Genomic DNA, 16,815 nt, shown 5'->3' with positions numbered 1-16,815 from the left:
CGGCCACGCTGCTGGCATGAGGTGGCAGCTCGTTGTAGTTTGATTTGCATTTGTCTGATGATTAGTGATGACGAGCTTCTTCTCATAAGCCTACTGGCCATTTAAATGTCTTCCTTGGAGAAATGTCTGTTGAGGTCTTTTGCCCATTTTTGACTGGGCTGTTTGTTTTTTTATTGTGGAGCTGTTTGTATAAGCCCTTGACTGTCACATCATTTCCTGTATCTATACTGATGATGACTTTTGATCATACTTACTTTTCTTTCTTTCTTCTACTTTTGTCTGTTCTTTTTTTTTTTTTTTAAATAAGGATAATACAAGTTTTATAAAGTGAACTGGGAAGTAATTCTTCCTGTTCTATTTTCCTAGAAGAGATTGCATATAAGTGGTGTTAATTTTTAAAAACCGTATGTAAAATAGATAGCTGGCAGGAGTTTGCTGTGTGATGCGGGGAACCCGGAGATGATGCTTTGTGACAACCTCGAAGGTTGGGAGGGAAGGGTGGTGGTAGGGGTTATAAGAGGGAGGGGACATGTGTATACCTATGGCCGTTTCTTGTTGATGTATGGCAAAAACCATCACGATATTGTAATTATCCTACAATTAAAAATAATATATAAAAAAGATTGCAGAAAGAAAACCACGCTTGGCAGAATTCCGTAATCTGGGCCTGTTGTCACCGTTGTTCAGTCACCTGGTTGAGTCCGACTCTTCCCAGCCCCGTGGCCTGCTGCATGCCAGGTTTCTCTGGCCCTCACCATCTTCCGGAGTTTGCCCAAGTTAATGCCCATTGCATCGGTGATGCCATCCAGCCATCTCACCCTTTGTCTCCCTCTTCTCCTTCTGCCTTCTGTCTTTTCCAGCATCAGGGTCTTTTCCAATGAATCAGCTGTTCACATCAGGTGGCCAAAGTATTGGAGCTTCTGGGCCTAGAGATTTATTTTTATTTTTTCAAATAATGATTTTATTTTTATTCAACTACTATAAAATTCATCAAAGTGGTGAATGGTTCAGTGCATTTTGTATATTCACAAGATTGTGCAACTAGCATCATCACTAATTTTTGAAGATTTTCATCAACTAAAAAAGAAACCCTGTATTTATTAGTAGTCACTTCCCATTCCTCCATTCCCCTAGCGTCTGGCAAACACTAATATATTCTGTCTCTTTATATTAGTCTATTCCAGACATTTCATACAAATGGACTCCTACGAGATGTGGAATTTTGTGTTTTTAAGGTCCCTCCATGTTATAGCAAGTATCAGCAGTTCATTGTTTTTATTATCAAAGACGATTCCTTTGTGTGGCTGTACCCACTTGTGTTTGTGTTTCATCGTTGCACGTTTTGGGTTGTTTCCACTGCTTTACGTTGTCAATAATGTTGCTATGGACATTTGTGTACAAAGTTTTGTGTGGAATGTTTTCATTTCTCTTACATGCACCTAGGAGTGGGACTTCCGGGTCACGTGGTAACTCGTATTTAACCTTTTGAAGAACTGCCAGACTGGCTTCCAAAGCGGCTGCGACGTTTTACACCCACCAGGAGTGCACAGTGTCCCAGGCTGTCACCCCCACCAGGAGTGCACAGTGTCCCAGGCTGTCACCCCCACCAGGAGTGCACAGTGTCCCAGGCTGTCACCCCCACCAGGAGTGCACAGTGTCCCAGGCTGTCCACACCCTCAGCAGCCCTTGGGCTGCCCGGGGGGCACTAGTAGCGAAGGGTCTGCCTGTCGATGCAGGAGGTGAGGGCTCCGTCCCTGGGCTGGGAAGATCCCTTGGAGTGGGAATGACACCCCACTCCAGTGCTCTTGCCTGGAAAATGCCATGGGCAGAGGAGCCTGGTGGGCTGTAGCTCATGGAGCTGCAAAGAGTCAGACATGACTGAGTGACTGAGCACACGCATACACATCACCAACACTTGTCTATCTTTTTAATTTTAATCATACTATAAAATTTATTTTTAAATTTAACCGGCCAACCATGAAGTGAAGTGGTTTCATTTTAGCTTTGATTTGTATTTTCCTAATGACTTATGATGTTGAGCATCTTTTACATGATTATATACCATTTTATATCTTCTTTAGAGAAATATGTATTCAGATCCTTTGCCCACTTAAAGATTAGGTTGTCATTTTACTATTGACCTGTAAGATTTCTTTATACATTATGAACACTGGACCCTTACCAGATATTTCAGATGATTTGCAAATATTTTCTCACACTTCATGAAGTATCTTTTCACTATTCTGATGGTGTTATTTGAAGTAAAAAAGATTTTTATTTTGATGAAGTCCAATTTCCCTGTTTTCCTCTGCACGTTTGGTGTCATATCTAAGCATCCTTTACCTAATCCAAAGTCATGCAAATTTACTCCTGTGTTTTATAGTTTTGGCTCATATATTTAGGTCTATGATCCATTTTGACTTCATTTTTGGTGTGTGGTAGGGTCCAATTTAATTTTTTTGTCTGTGGATAGCTACTTGTCCCAGCACCATTTGTTGGAAAGAGTATACTTTCCCCACTGAATTGCCTTGGCATATTTATTTTTAAAAAAATTTACATCATAAATATAAGGGTTTATTTCTAGATCATCAATTCTATTTCATTGATCAATATGTCTGTCCTTTTGTAGGGGAAGTTTTAAAATCACAATATAACTTTCCTTAATAGTTATTGGACTATATTTTATATTGGGTGAGTTGTAGTAATTTGTGTTTTTGGAAAAATTAATCTATTTCATCCATGTGGCCTAATGCATTTAGAGTTGTCTGTAGTATTCCTTAATTATCCTTTTAATGTTTCTTGGGTCTGTAGTGTGGTACCCTGTTTCATTATTGATATTGATAATTTATATCTTCTCTTTTTCTTGGTCAGTATTGCCAGAGGTATGTCAATTTGACTGTGTTTTCAAAGAGCAAACTTTTTCAAAAATTGATTTTCTCTATTGTTTGTATTTTCAACTTTGTTGCTTTCTGTTTTTAGCTTTGTTGTTTACTTTCTTCTACTTGATTTGGGTTTGTTTTGTACCTCCTTTTCTAAATGCTTCAGGTGGAAGCTTAGATTATTGATTTGAGACTTTTCCTTCTTTTGTAAAGTGTTTAGTAATATAAATTCCTTCTTACAATTGCTTTAGCCATGTCATTCAAATTTGATGTCTTATATTTTCATTTTCATTCAGTTCAATATTTTATAATTTCCTTGAGAATTCCTCTTCGATACATTATTTAGAACTGTTTGTTTCCTTTGTGTTTGGAGAGTTTCCTATCATCTTTCTCTTATTTGTCTCTTGTTTGATTTTATTAGGGTTAGAGAATATACTAAATTGGAAAAAAGTTTCAATTCTTTTAAGTTTATTGAGACTTGTTTTATGGCTCAGGATATGGTCTGTCTTCACATATGTGTCGGGTACACTTGAAAAGAATGTTTGTAAAATGTTATTGTGAGCTGTGTGTATAAATGCCAGTTAAATCCTGTTGGTTGGTGGTGAGTTCTCTTCTGTCCTTGCTGACTTCCTGTCTAGTTGCCTTATCAATGTCTGAGAGAGAGGTGCTGAAGTTCCCACTGGAATCGTGCGTTTGTCCGTTTCTCCTTTCAGTTCCGTCGGTTTTTGCTTCACGTGTGTTATGGTTCCTTTCTTGGCATCTACACATTTAGAGTCGCTGTGTCTTCCTGATGAATCGATCGTTTTATCATTATAATATGCCCCCAATTTTCGAAAGTTCTCTTAATGCCACTTCAGTTTTATGAAAGACCTATATTAGTACTTGTTCCCACTAACCAAAAGAAACCCGTGGAGGATTTATGCTTTTATGAAACAAGGTGAAAAGAGACGATAGTACTCAGCATTTGTTTCACAGCAAGCTATTATGGTGGCAGTGTGCCCCCAAGCAGCAAGAGTGGCACTGCCAAGCTCACCCCTGGGCACTACACGAGCACCTCAGCATCAGACAGGCCATGACTCCGTCGTGTCTGGGAGCATCTGCGCTTTGTCTCCGTTTATTCTCTGTGTCTGTTAGCACATGGCCTGTGGTGATTGATTGTTTCTTCGCTGTGCCCCACTGTGGCTTAGGAGAGCTTCATCTGCGCTTTGTCTCCGTTTACTCTCTGCGTCTGTTAGCACACGTGTCCTGTGGTGGTCGACTGTTTCTTCGCTGTGCCCCACTGTGGCTTAGGAAAGCTTCATAGGAATGCACTGCCTTCAGACTGCAGGGAAACCTGTACATGTTCCTGTGTCTCTGGAGAAATTTTTTTGTTCTAATGTCTCCTTTATCTAATATTAATATAGCCACTACAGGTTTCATTTGATACATGTTTATATGATGTTTCTTTTTCCATGTTTCACTTTCAACCTGCCTATCTATCATGTGAAAGTCGCTCAGTCATGTCCAACTCTGCAACCCCATGGACTGTAGCCTGCCAGGCTCCTCTGTCCATGGGATTCTCCAGGCCAGGAGTGGGTAGCTGTTCCCTTCTCCAGGGAATCTTCCCAGCCCAGGGATTGAACCCAGGTTGGCTCTCCCGCATTGTAGGTGAATTCTTTACCATCTGAGCCACCAGGGAAGCCCAAGAACCCTGGAGTGGATAGCCTATCTCTTCTCCAGAGGATCTTCCTGACCCAGGAATCGAACCGGGGTCTCCTGTATTGCAGGTGGATTATTTACCAGCTGAGCTACCTGCCTAAATTTTATATTTGAAATGAATTTCTTGTAGACAAAACATAGTTGGGTCATGTTTTTAGATTCAGTGGCTAATCTTTGTCTTTTAATTCGTATATCCAAACCATTAACATATAATGTAATTATTGATATGTTAAAGCTCACATCTGCCATTTTATTTATTTATTTTTTGTTTGCTGTTTGTTTTGGCTTTTTGTTTGTTTTCTTTTTCCTGCCTTCTTGGAAAAGAAATTCCACTTTCATTTATCTAGCTGTTCTTAAGTGGATCTCTGCTCTTTTAGTAGTTGCTCTAATCTTACTCTACGATAAACAGAGTGCCTGATGAACTATGGACGGAGGTTCGTGACGTTGTACAGGAGACAGGGAGCAAGACCATCCCTATGGAAAAGAAATGCGAAAAAGCAAAATGGCTGTCTGGGGAGGCCTTACAAATAGCTGTGAAAAGAAGAGAAGCGAAAAGCAAAGGAGAAAAGGAAAGATACACCCATCTGAATGCAGAATTCCAAAGAATAGCAAGGAGAGAAAAGAAAGCCTTCCTCAGTGATCAGTGCAAAGAAATAGAGGAAAACAACTATGGGAAAGACTTGAGATCTCTTCAAGAAAATCAGAGATACCAAGGGAACATTTCATGCAAAGATGGGCTCGATAAAGGACAGAAATGGTATGGACCTAACAGAAGCAGAAGATATTAAGAAGAGGCAGCAAGAATAAACAGAAGAACTGTACAAAAAAGGTCTTGACGACCAAGATAATCACAGTGGTGTGATCACTCACCTAGAGCCAGTCATCCTGGAATGTGAAGTCAAGTGGGCCTTAGAAAGCATCACTACGGACAAAGCTAGTGGAGGTGATGGAACTCCAGTTGAGCTATTTCAAATCCTGAAAGATGATGCTGTGAAAGTGCTGCACTCAATATGCCAGCAAATTTGGAAAACTCAGTAGTGGCCACAGGACTGTAAAAGGTCAGTTTTCATTCCAATCCCAAAGAAAGGCAATGCCAAAGAATGCTCAAACTACCACACAACTGCACTCATCTCACACGCTAGTAAAGTAATACTCAAAATTCTCCAAGCCAGGCTTCAGCAATACATGAACCATGAACTTCCTGATGTTCAAGCTGGTTTTAGAAAAGGTAGAGGAACCAGAGATCAAATTGCCAACATCTGCTGGATCATGAAAAAAGGAAGAGAGTTCCAGAAAAACATCTATTTCTGCTTTATTGACTATGCCAAAGCCTTTGACTGTGTGGATCACAATAAACTGGAAAATTCTGAAAGAGATGGGAATACCAGACCACATGACCTGCCTCTTGAGAAACCTGGATGCAGGTCAGGAAGCAACAATTAGAACTGGACATGGAACAACAGACTGGTTCCAAATAGGAAAAGGAGTACATCAAGGCTGTATATTGTCACCCTGCTTATTTAACTTATATGCAGAGTACATCATGAGAAATGCTGGGCTGGAAGAAGCACAAGCTGGAATCAGGATTGCCAGGAGAAATATCAATAACCTCCGATATGCAGATGACACCACCCTTATGGCAGAAAGTGAAGAGGAACTAAAAAGCCTCTTGATGAAAGTGAAAGTGGAGAGTGAAAAAGTTGGCTTAAAACTCAACATTCAGAAAACTAAGATCATGGCATCTGGTCTCATCATTTCATGGGAAATAGATGGGGAAACAGTGGAAACAGTGTCAGACTTTATTTTTTGGGCTCCAAAATCACTGCAGATGGTGACTGCAGCCATGAAATTAAAAGACGCTTACTCCTTGGAAGGAAAGTTATGACCAACCTAGATAGCATATTCAAAAGCAGAGACATTGCTTTGCCAACAAAGGTCCATCTAGTCAAGGCTATGGTTTTTCCAGTGGTCAGGTATGGATGTGAGAGTTGGACTGTGAAGAAAGCTGAGTGCCAAAGAATTGATGCTTTTGAGCTTTGGTGTTGGAGAAGACTCTTGAGAGTCCCTTGGACTTCAAGGAGATCCAACCAGTCCATCCTAAAGGAGATCAGTCTTGGGTGTTCTTTGGAAGGACTGATGCTATAGCTGAAACTCCAGTACTTTGGCCACCTCATGTGAAGTGTTGACTCATTGGAAAAGACTCTGATGCTGGGAGGGATTGGGGGCAGGAGGAGAAGGGGACGACAGAGGATGAGATGGCTGGATGGCATCACCGACTCGATGGACATGAGTTTGGGTGAACTCTGGGAGTTGGTGATGGATAGGGAGGCCTGGCGTGCTGCAGATCATGGGGTTGCAAAGAGTCGGACATGACTGAGCAACTGAACTGAACTGAACTGATATCTTATTCTAATCTACTGGTGTCATAATAGTATCAGTTCAAGTGACATATATACCCCTTATCTTCTTTATATTTCTTTATCCTCCCTATTTATAATACAATTATCTCAAACATTTCCTCTGCATATATTTATAACCACATCATAGTGTGTTACAATTTTTGCTTCCACTGTCAATACATAATTTAGGAAACTCAAAAGGACGAATAAAATCCATCTAACCTTATTTTTGGGCTTCCCTTGTAGCTCAGTTGGTAAAGAATCCGCCTACAATGCAGGAGACCCAGGTTCCATTCCTGGGTTGGGAAGATCCCCTGGAGAAGGAAGTGGCAATCCATCCCAGTATTCTTGCCTGGAGAATCTCATGGACTGTAGCCTGCCTGCCAGGCTCCTTTGTCCATGGAATCGCAAGAGTTGGGCATGACTTAGTGACTAAACCACCACCACCACCACCATTAGTTTTACTCTTTTCATTGTTTTTTCTTCCTTCTTAATGGTCAAGAATTCCTTTTCAAATCATTCCTTTCTGCTTAGAGATTTTCATTAGTCATTCTCTTAGGGTAGATAGGCTGGGGTAAAATTCTCCCAGTTACTAAGAGAATGTCTTGATGTTCCCTTCATTCCTGAAGGATATATCTGATGGGTGTAGGTGTTTGTTGACGGTTTCTTTCTCTGAGCACCTGGAAAGGAGTGTGCACTTCATTCTGGCCTCAATAGTTAATGATGAGAAATCTGTTTCACTCCGTAAGTAAGGTGCCGTTTTTCTCTTGCCACTTTGAAGATTTTAAATCCGTGCTTAGTTTTTCTTGGTTTGACAATGAAATATCTTGTGGATTTCTTTGGTTTTATTCTGTTTGGTATTCACTCAGCTTCTTGAATCTATAGGTTTATGTCTCTTGCCAAATGTGGGGATTTTTTCAAACATTATTTCTTTGAGTACTGTTCTGCTTTCTCTTCTTTCTCCTGTGCTCTGCTACTGTGATGTATGAATGTCACATGTTTCGCCATTGTCACACAGGTTCCTGAGGCTCTGCTCTGATCTCTTGTTTGATTTTTCAGTCTATTTCTCTTTTTATATTGAGTAATTTCTCTTCTTCTCTTTTACCATCTATTGGTTCTTTCCTTTGTTGTCTTTATGGTGCCTTTCCATTGAGATTTTCATTTTGATTATTGTATTTTTCAGTTCTAAATTTTCCATTTGATTCTTCATTGTATCTTTTATTTATTTGATGGTACTATTTCTTTGTTGAGACTTTCTCCTTTTTTCATGTGTTTCAAATGTGTATACAATTACCCTTTGACATATTTTTACAATGGCTGCTTTAAAACCTTTGTCAGATACATCTGTCATCTTAGTGTTGGTGATCTCTGGGGGTTCTCCAGAGAGATACAGCAAACTAGACGTGTGTGTGTGTGTGTGTGTGTGTGTGAGACAGAGAGAAAGAAAGATCGCTACTGTTAGGGACTGGCCTGTGTGATTATGAAGGCTCTCAGGTCCAAATGTGCAGTAAGTGTAGCTTGGCAGGCTCGCCACCCAGGGGAGCCTGTGCTGCAAGTCCACTCTGAAAGCAGTAGAGGCCAGCAGGGCCGATGGTGCAGATAAAGTCTGTGTTCTCTTCTGGAGAATCTTCTCTTACTTCAGAGAGGGTCAGTTTTTTGTTCTATTATGTCCTTGAATTGATTGGACGAGGCCCACCACATTATGGAGAACTATCTGCTTTATTAATTAAAATGTTAATTTCATCCAGAAACACACTTGGAGAACCATCCAGAATGTTTGGCTAGACATCTGGGCACCCCATGGCCCAGTCAAGTTGACACATAAAATTAACCATCACAGCATCTAATTCTTTTGTTTGCTTTTTATTCTTTATTTATTTCACACCATCTATTCTTTTTTTTTTTTTTTTTAATTCAATTTGTTATCTTCCGGGTTCTTGTTTTGGCAAATGAGTGTCAGTTGAAACCTCAACATTTTCGGCATTATATTCTAAGACCCTGGATCTTATTTAAACGCTCTGTTTTATCTGGCTTCCTCTGACTTCTGCCAAGAGAAGTGGGGTTGCTGCCTTGCTACTGCAAGGTGGGCGTAGAAGGCTGGTTTCCCCAGATGGCCTGCGCTGGCACGCTGTGGGGTGTCTCACTCTGCCGGTGGAGTGGTGCTTCTGCCTCCCGCTGTGCCTCTAGGTGCTTCCCTGGTGGGGAGGGTTAGGTGCGCCTCGTTTCTGCTCTCCACATGGTCCGTGCACATTACGTGGGTGGGGCATGTGTGGCCTCATTCCTGGGTGACGGTGAAAGTCTGACTTTCCCCTAGGGCCCCTCTGGCAGCAGCACCTCAGTAGGGAGCGGGTAATATGTCTCATTACTGCCGCCTGGGGGTGGAGGTCCAGGCTCTTTGTGTGGCCCCCCACTGATACCACAGAGGTAGGGTGGGGGCTGTGGGAGGGATGCCCACCTCCCTGCTTGTCTTTCTCTGACATGTCCATGGTTTGGGGGTGTTGGGAGGTTGGTTACTGCGTTGCAGTCTGGGGAGGGTGTTGTCTAGCTCCTCCTTGGTCTTTGCTGAGCGGGGTGGAGGTGCCATCATGTTTTTTCTGCCCTGTTTGGCTGGAATAGTGCAGTCATTGTCTGTCTTACTAGGTGGCCCCCGCCCTGGCCCTTTGGTTAGAGAGAGAGAACGAGCGAGCGAGCACACACTGGCTTTTGTTGCTGTATTTTTTGTCTGTGTCTCTTGGCATTTCCAGCTTGTAGGGTCTGGGATATACGAGGGGAAAAAAAACAGAAACACTGGGAACTCATCGTGTGTCCAGAGGTCCCAGCTGATCTGCTTTCTTTTCTCCACTTTTTAGAGTCTTCTGTGAAATGTATATTTGCTCTAGATATAATGTTCAGGTTATTAACTGTACTCAGTGGGAGAAACAGGGAAGAGAATGTCTGCTTCATCTTCCCAGAAGTGCAAGTCCTTGTTTGCTTCTTGAGATGAGAATAGGGTACTTTGGCTACCGGCGGAAATGGTGCATTAGAGGGACATCGTGGAGCCAAACCCCTGACCGAGTGGGTGGGAGGAGCTGAGGTGGCAGCACACATCTCCTTTTCCCAGAAGGAAGCTGGCTCTGAGGGTGCCCTTCGGGGAAGCTGGCGGCTTTGGCGGTCACTGTAGCCTGTAGATTGGAGTTCTGTTTGGAGCTGGCAGAGGTTGGTCAGCGAATAGGGGCAGCAAGCAAAGTCAGATGTCTGAGTGTCTCCTCTGGTCAAGGCCCGGGGTTCTCGGCGGCCAGCCAGGAGTCAGAAGCCACAGGCGGCAGGCAGGCAGGAGGGCTCAGGACTTGCAGGGGCAGAGCCTGCAGTTCTGTCCGGGCTGGCGGACACTGGAGGACAGCAGTCTCAGCAGCAGCACCGGGGCGTCAGCCCGGCCTCGGAGCAGGGCCAGCATGTCCACTGCCTCTGTGCTGCTCAGGCCTGGCCCTTGGCTCGTGAGCTGCCTCTGAGCGGAGGAGCAGAGGGGCCTGGTGCTTGCCTGCCCACAATGCCCACCCTTCTTGGTTCACTTCCAGCAGCAGATTCGTGTGGAGAAAGAGGTCTTCCCCAGTCAGGGGCCTACAGGGGCCCCTGAAAACGACAACAGTGGAAAAGAATTGGATGGACAGGGCCTTATCCCTTGGTGGGCTGTGCTCTAAAAGCCAGAAGGCTTGGGGGGAGCCCCTCTGCATCGGTTTATTTAGACCCGGCCTGAGAGCGGGGTTCTGTCAGGCTCGGCTCCTCCCTGGGGGCAACAGCAGCGAGTTGCGGGCTTGTTGATGGGGTGTGGCCCAGGCTGCGTGCGCTGTGCTGTGGGAGTGGCAGGAGACAGATCGGACCTGGACCTTGGGGTCCCTGGGCTTCACAAAGGATGATTGTCTCTGAAGCTGCCTGGTGTGTCCAGCAGCCTGGGAAGCGGAGGGGAGGTGTCCAGGTGGGGCACCCGGTGGGTGAAGCCCTTGGCTTCTTGGTGCTGCTGGGAAGGTCAGGAGTGCGAAGCTCTTTGGTCCTTTGGGGGCCCCAGTCCTAGAGGGGGCAAGGACAGGCAGGTGTAGTCTGGATTTCCTGTCTGGCCCCACCCGTGCCTGACTCTGCTGGTGTGTGAGAAGCCGGGGTGCTGTCCTGCCCACCATCCTGCTCGTCTGCTCTTGCTTCCAGACCAACGACGCGGCTGGCAACACCTGGAACTGGCTCTACTTCCTGCCCCTGATTATCATCGGCTCGTTCTTCATGCTCAACCTGGTGCTGGGAGTGCTCTCAGGGTAAGGGGCCTTGCTGCTGCGTGCGCCTCTGTGTTTGCAGGCCAGGGCTGGGTGATGGGCCTGGACGCGGCCTGTGTGGTATGGGGGAGGTGGGGCCCGGCCTGGCCTGGGTTGGCTGTTCCTAGCCCTGAGCTCTAGCCAGCCCGCCCTGGGGCTGCCGTCTGACCTCTCCCCTGGCCTCCTTGCCTCTAGCTCTTGGCCTTCACCCCGGCCTCTGAGTTGGGAGGGGCTGCTGCTGCCTCTCACCTGGATTCGTGGTGGGGTTTCTGCAGGAGCAGCCCCGGGTGTCAGAGACCCCTCGGCTGCGACACTGGAGAAGGAATGGAGCAGCCCTGGGTCTGTGCCCCAGCCCCGACCCCTGGCTTACCCTCTTCTCTGGGCACCTGTCCCTGCTGACCTCAAGGAGAGGACAAGCGAGGGCTCAGGGCAAGGGTCCCTCCTGGAGAAAGGGGCTCTGACCCTCCTGGGGAGAGAGGTACAGCAACCTATGGCCCACCGCGCCCTCCTGGCCTGAGGCCAGAGCAGTGCCGTTGGCTTCAGGAAACCACCAGGGCTGGTGTCTGGGGCTTCCATCCTTCTCCGGAGCCGAGGAGGCTGTGTGGACAGAGTTAGAGGGTGTCTGGCTTGGCCTGCCACCCTGCCCCACCTGGGCATCAGATCCCTGTAAAGCTGGGGGGGAATGTTGCCATTGCCCTGTCCTGAGGTAGGCTGGGGAGAGCCAGGGGGACCCAGAGGGCAGCTGTCCTCTTGTCTGAGAAGGTGCCGCCACCGAGAGGGCAGCGTCTGGGCTGGCGCTCTGCTCGGCTCTGATGTGTGCTCCCACTTCGCTCCTTCCTGTGAGGGTCTGATTGTCACTAGCGTGCCTTTCTGAGCCTCTCCACCTGGAGCAGTACCGGGGATGGTGGGAGCTCCCCGTCAGGTGGAGGCTGCAGTCTAAGCTGCGATGGGGAAGCCATGGGAGGCCTGGGCTCAGAGGAGGATCTGGGGAAGGGGCAGCTCCATTGAGATGCAGGGGGACCAGCTTGGCAAGGAGGGTCCTGCAGGCAGAGAACTACTGGAGTGGAGGAGCAGAGAGTGTGAGGCCTGCGATGCAGGGAGCTCAGGGCTGGAGCCACTGTGAGCCACTCCACTCACAGCCCTTCCTCCCAGAGGGGCAGAAGCCTGTGGAGGGGAGGCTCACAGCCGCCCCCAAGCAGTGGGTGCCTGGTGGCTGGGTCAGCCACTGCTGATGACTCTCAGGCCAGCCGGGCCGTGTGGTCTCGCCCCGTCCTGCCCTCAGGCCTCTGCACTCAGGTGTGGCCAAGGGGGCTGGCCCAGTGGGGAGACTGTGAGGGGCCCTGCATCTCTTTAGTCCGGACTTGGGCGGGGTGAGATGTCCAGGAAGGAGCCATCCCCTCTCATGGCCAGGGCTGAGGTGGCTCAGACCCTGATAGACGGTGGTCTCAGGCTCGGGGTCCATCCTGGTCGGAGCCGAGCTCTCTCCATTGCCAGGGCTGTGAGAGGAGTCCAGCCTGCTGGGCCTGCCCCTCTGTCGAGCCCAGAAGCTACTGCTCCTGAGGGAGAACAGGTATGCTCTTTTGCCCCGGGAGCACGCCTGCCTGCACTTTGGGCGCCTGAGCTAAGGTGTGTGCGCGTGTGGTGTGTGTGGTGTGTGTGTGCAGGGCTTCCTTCTGGCCCTTTGAGCCTAGAAGCTCAGCTGAGGTGGGGCAGGTGCTGAGGGCTCCGGGCGGCAGAGGGACCTCATGACGCTAGACGGTCTCCCTGTCTCTGGCTGCCCTGAGCTGATCTGGTTCCTCCCTGCCCCTCCTTCTAGCATGGCTGAGGGTCTGAACCAGCCGAAAAAGAAAGGTGACAGTCCTCTGGAAGGTTCTTGTCCATGAGCTCCCTGCACATCTCTGTCCAGAGGACAGGGCCCCGCACTCAGAGGGTGTGCGCCCAAACCTGCTCTAGGCCGGGGTGGCGGAGCCTCTCTCGAGGCACTGGGGAGCTGTTCCTATGTACTGCAGGGGCCTGGGCAGGAAGTGTTTGCCTGGGCCTTGTAAGTGCTCAGGTGGGCAGAGGCCAGGGTGGTGGGAGCCGCTGGGAGGGGTGGCCTGTGGCCCGCTGCCCCTGTCCTGGCCTCTTCCTGGTTCCTGGTGCCTCTGGCTATACAGGTGGGGCCTGTAGGTGAGATTATACCCACCTGATCTGCCTCCTGCCCTGGCTTTGCCCATCACAGAGAGTTTGCCAAGGAGCGTGAGCGGGTGGAGAACCGCCGGGCCTTTCTGAAGCTCCGCCGGCAGCAGCAGATCGAGCGGGAGCTCAATGGGTACCTGGAGTGGATCTTCAAGGCCGGTGAGGACAGGGCTGTGTGGCGCTCCTGGCCTGGGCTCTGTTGGTTCCCTGCCCCCACTCCAGGGCCCTGCAGGAGCGAGCTCTGCTGGGGTGGGGGCTGCTTGCAGGAGGGCCACGTGAGGGGGGAGCAAGCCAGGCCCTCTTCACGGCACTCTGTCTGTGGGACACACCAAGGGCTCTGACTAAGTGGAATGAGCTCAGCCGTGGCCACAGTGGCTTCTGAAAGTGGGAAGGCCAAGCAGGCAGGGCCTCGCCTCCATTCTGCTGTGTTTCTGGGGGATGAGCCCTAGCTGGGGTGGGCACGGAAGGGCTCTGGCCTGAGGCTGTGTCTTGCTCGCAGAGGAGGTCATGCTGGCCGAGGAGGACAAGAACGCAGAGGAGAAGTCCCCTCTGGATGGTAGGTGGCTGCTGCCGGCGCTCCTTGCCTGGCCTCGGCTTTGGGGCCGCGGGGCCGCGGGGCCGCGGCACGCGTGTGCGCCTGCATGTGCTGCATGATGCCTCTGCTCTGCCGGGTGCCTGCGTGTCGGAGGCGGGCTCTGGTGGGTCAGCAGCACGTGCGGTCAGCTGGATGCTCCTGAGGGGCTTGACCAGAGGGGGTGGAGCCTGCGGTGGGCTCAGCCCGGGGTCTCAGGAGCCTGTGCTCACAGCACAGCCTGAGAGCCATGTTGTCCAGCATGGTGGCAGACTTGTGACTGGGTGAGCTCGCAGGTGCCCCTGTTACAGTGAAACAGAAGTGAAAATCCAGTCCTTCAATCTTCCTCAGCTCGTTTCAAATCATCCTAGAAAGTTCTGTGGGACCGCACTGCTTCTAGAAGGCTGCGGTTTTAAACCAAGCTGTGTCTGACCCCAGGGCTCAGGATGGTGCTGACCCCAGCTTGCCCTGGAAGACCCCTAGTGTAACGTGGGGCCCCAGAGCAGGGACAGGGCCGAGCACAGCCCCAGTGGCAGGAAGGAAGGCTGCCATCTTCATGCCCGCTGCTCAGGACAGGACCAGACAGGGTGCCATGCCTGCCATGGTCTCGCGGGGCCCACATCTGGGGCCTGAGCAGGTCTCACTGGTTCCTCCGCAGCCTTGAGCTCATCTCTCTTATCTCACCTGGCCTTGGAGTGCGGGCTGCTGGGGCAGCCGGCTACAGCCCTGGCCTTTCCCTACTTGGAAGTTTCCTGGTCTCCATGGTAGCCAGGCCTTCCCTACGGACATCATCATGGAGAAAAGGACAAGCAGGACTTCAAAATCCCTTGTCCCTTTTGCTCTGAGGACCGAGAGGGGCCATGGGGGCCAGGCATCGTCCTTCCTGCTGCCAGCCTTGTCTTCAGGACAGGGGACCTGGAGAGGCTGCTGGTTCCTGGAGATTAGGGAGTGGGCAACTGAGAGACAGCCCAGCCCTGCAGCAGATCGGCCAGCCGGGCTGCACTCATGCCGTCTGCCCACCCTTTGTTTAAAGCAGTGTTGAAGAGAGCAGCCACCAAGAAGAGCCGAAACGACCTGATCCACGCGGAGGAGGGAGAGGACCGCTTTGCAGACCTCTGTGCTGTGGGTGAGTCTGTGGGAGTGTGCTGTGCGGAGCGCACCCACTCCCTCCTTGCCACGCTGGCTCTCCTCCTTCCCTTCCTCCCCCACGTCCCCCACCCCCGCGTCAGTCAGCCAGCCCCAGGTCCGTGTGTCTGCCAGACAGCAGGAGGGACAGCGCCCGGGGCAGAGATGTCTTCCTGGGGCCAGGCCCTGAGGTGGGCTGCGCGCACGGCTCCTGGAGTTCTTCTTGGCCTCTTGCTCCTTCGGTTCAGCACACTGCTGGCTCGCGGCTATTCTTGGCTCTGCTGTCCTGTGTGGACTGGAGACCTCTGGCACATCCCGAGGCTGCGGACTGCGTGTGTCACTGCTCTACGGACCGAAAGTTTCTTTTATCTCTCTTGCAAGCTCTGTGTATCTTCCATATTCCTTGGGTCTGCTGCCTCTGAGGCCTTGGCTTCATCTCCTGCTTCTCAAAGAGTGAAAGGGAAACCTGGTTCTTTCATCTCTTTAGTTCCTGTCCTCTTAGCCTGGTACCAGAATCCTAGCGCCTGAAGTGCCTGGGCCTTTCCCCTGAATGCCCTGAGGTTGTGCATTCTGTGGCAAAGGAAGTCTCGGCCCTGGGCCTCCACCTTCGGCAGCATGGGGAGGGGGTGTACTTGGCAATGACCGCTTTGCATTACAGGCACCAAGCCAGGTCCAGGCTGCACCTCCTTGCTCTCCAGCTGTCGCAGGTGGACTTGAGTTGAAGGACCTGCTTCCCGTTACATTGTGACATTTGGAAGACTGAAGTCTAAGTCGTTTGTGTATTTGTTTATCTATTTATACTTCACATTCTCTGTCCTCAGTAAGTCCATGTCAATAGTTTGGGGTTTATCCTTCCCATTTTTAGATGCTCATCTCAGATAACACTCATACCACCCTCCCGCCACCGCCCCCACCCACCAAAATCACTGCAGATGGTGACTGCAGCCATGAAATTAAAAGATGCTTACTCCTTAGAAGGAAAGTTATGACCAACCTAGACAGCATATTCAAAAGCAGAGACATTACTTTGCCAACAAAGGTCCGTCTAGTCAAGGCTTTGGTTTTTCCAGTGGTTATGTATGGATGTGAGAGTTGGACTATAAAGAAAGCTGAGTGCCGAGGAATTGATTCTTTTGAACTGTGGTGTTGGAGAAGACTCTTGAGAGTCCCTTGGATTGCAAGGAGATCCAACCACTCCATCCTAAAGGAAATCAATACTGAATACTCATTGGAAGGACTGATGCTGAAGCTGAAGCTCCAATAGTCTGGCCACCCGATGCGAAGAACCGACTCATTGGAAAAGACCCTGATGCTGGGAAAGACTGAAGGCGGGAGGAGAAGGGGACGACAGAGGATGAGATGGTTGGATGGCATCACTGACTCAATGGACATGGATTTGGGTGGACTCTGGGAGTTGGTGATGGACAGGGAGGCCTGGCGTACTGCGGTTCATGGGGTCACAAAGAGTCGGACACGACTGAGCGACTGAACTGAACTGAAACCACCCCCCGCCCCGCCCCACACATACACATACACACATGGACACATACATGCTGTAGACTTTTGGGGTCTTTTCATATTACAGATATCCAGTTCCAGTTCAGTCGCTCAGTCGTGTCCGACTCTTTGTGACCCCATGAATCGCAGCACGCCAGGCCTCCCTGTCCATCACCAAGTCCCGGAGTTCA

General features: G+C 49.3%; 1 protein-coding gene across 2 annotated transcripts in view; it reads left to right on the top strand.

Annotated features, from left to right (window-relative positions):
• CACNA1B (calcium voltage-gated channel subunit alpha1 B) overlaps nucleotides 1-16,815 on the top strand; it is a 209,995-nt gene that overhangs the window by 60,417 nt on the left and 132,763 nt on the right. For both annotated transcript variants that reach the window (XM_070380086.1, XM_070380087.1), the window contains exons 7-10: nucleotides 11,153-11,256; nucleotides 13,475-13,590; nucleotides 13,931-13,987; nucleotides 15,039-15,128. In XM_070380086.1, coding sequence (XP_070236187.1) covers nucleotides 11,153-11,256; nucleotides 13,475-13,590; nucleotides 13,931-13,987; nucleotides 15,039-15,128 — 367 coding nt within the window. The remainder of the gene's footprint in view (nucleotides 1-11,152; nucleotides 11,257-13,474; nucleotides 13,591-13,930; nucleotides 13,988-15,038; nucleotides 15,129-16,815) is intronic.

The sequence above is a fragment of the Bos mutus genome, chromosome 11 (genome assembly GCF_027580195.1).
Source record: "Bos mutus isolate GX-2022 chromosome 11, NWIPB_WYAK_1.1, whole genome shotgun sequence".
Classification (NCBI taxonomy): domain Eukaryota; kingdom Metazoa; phylum Chordata; class Mammalia; order Artiodactyla; family Bovidae; genus Bos; species Bos mutus.
The sequence above is the reverse complement of the archived record's forward strand: the minus strand, read 5'-3'. Positions and strand labels throughout refer to the sequence as shown.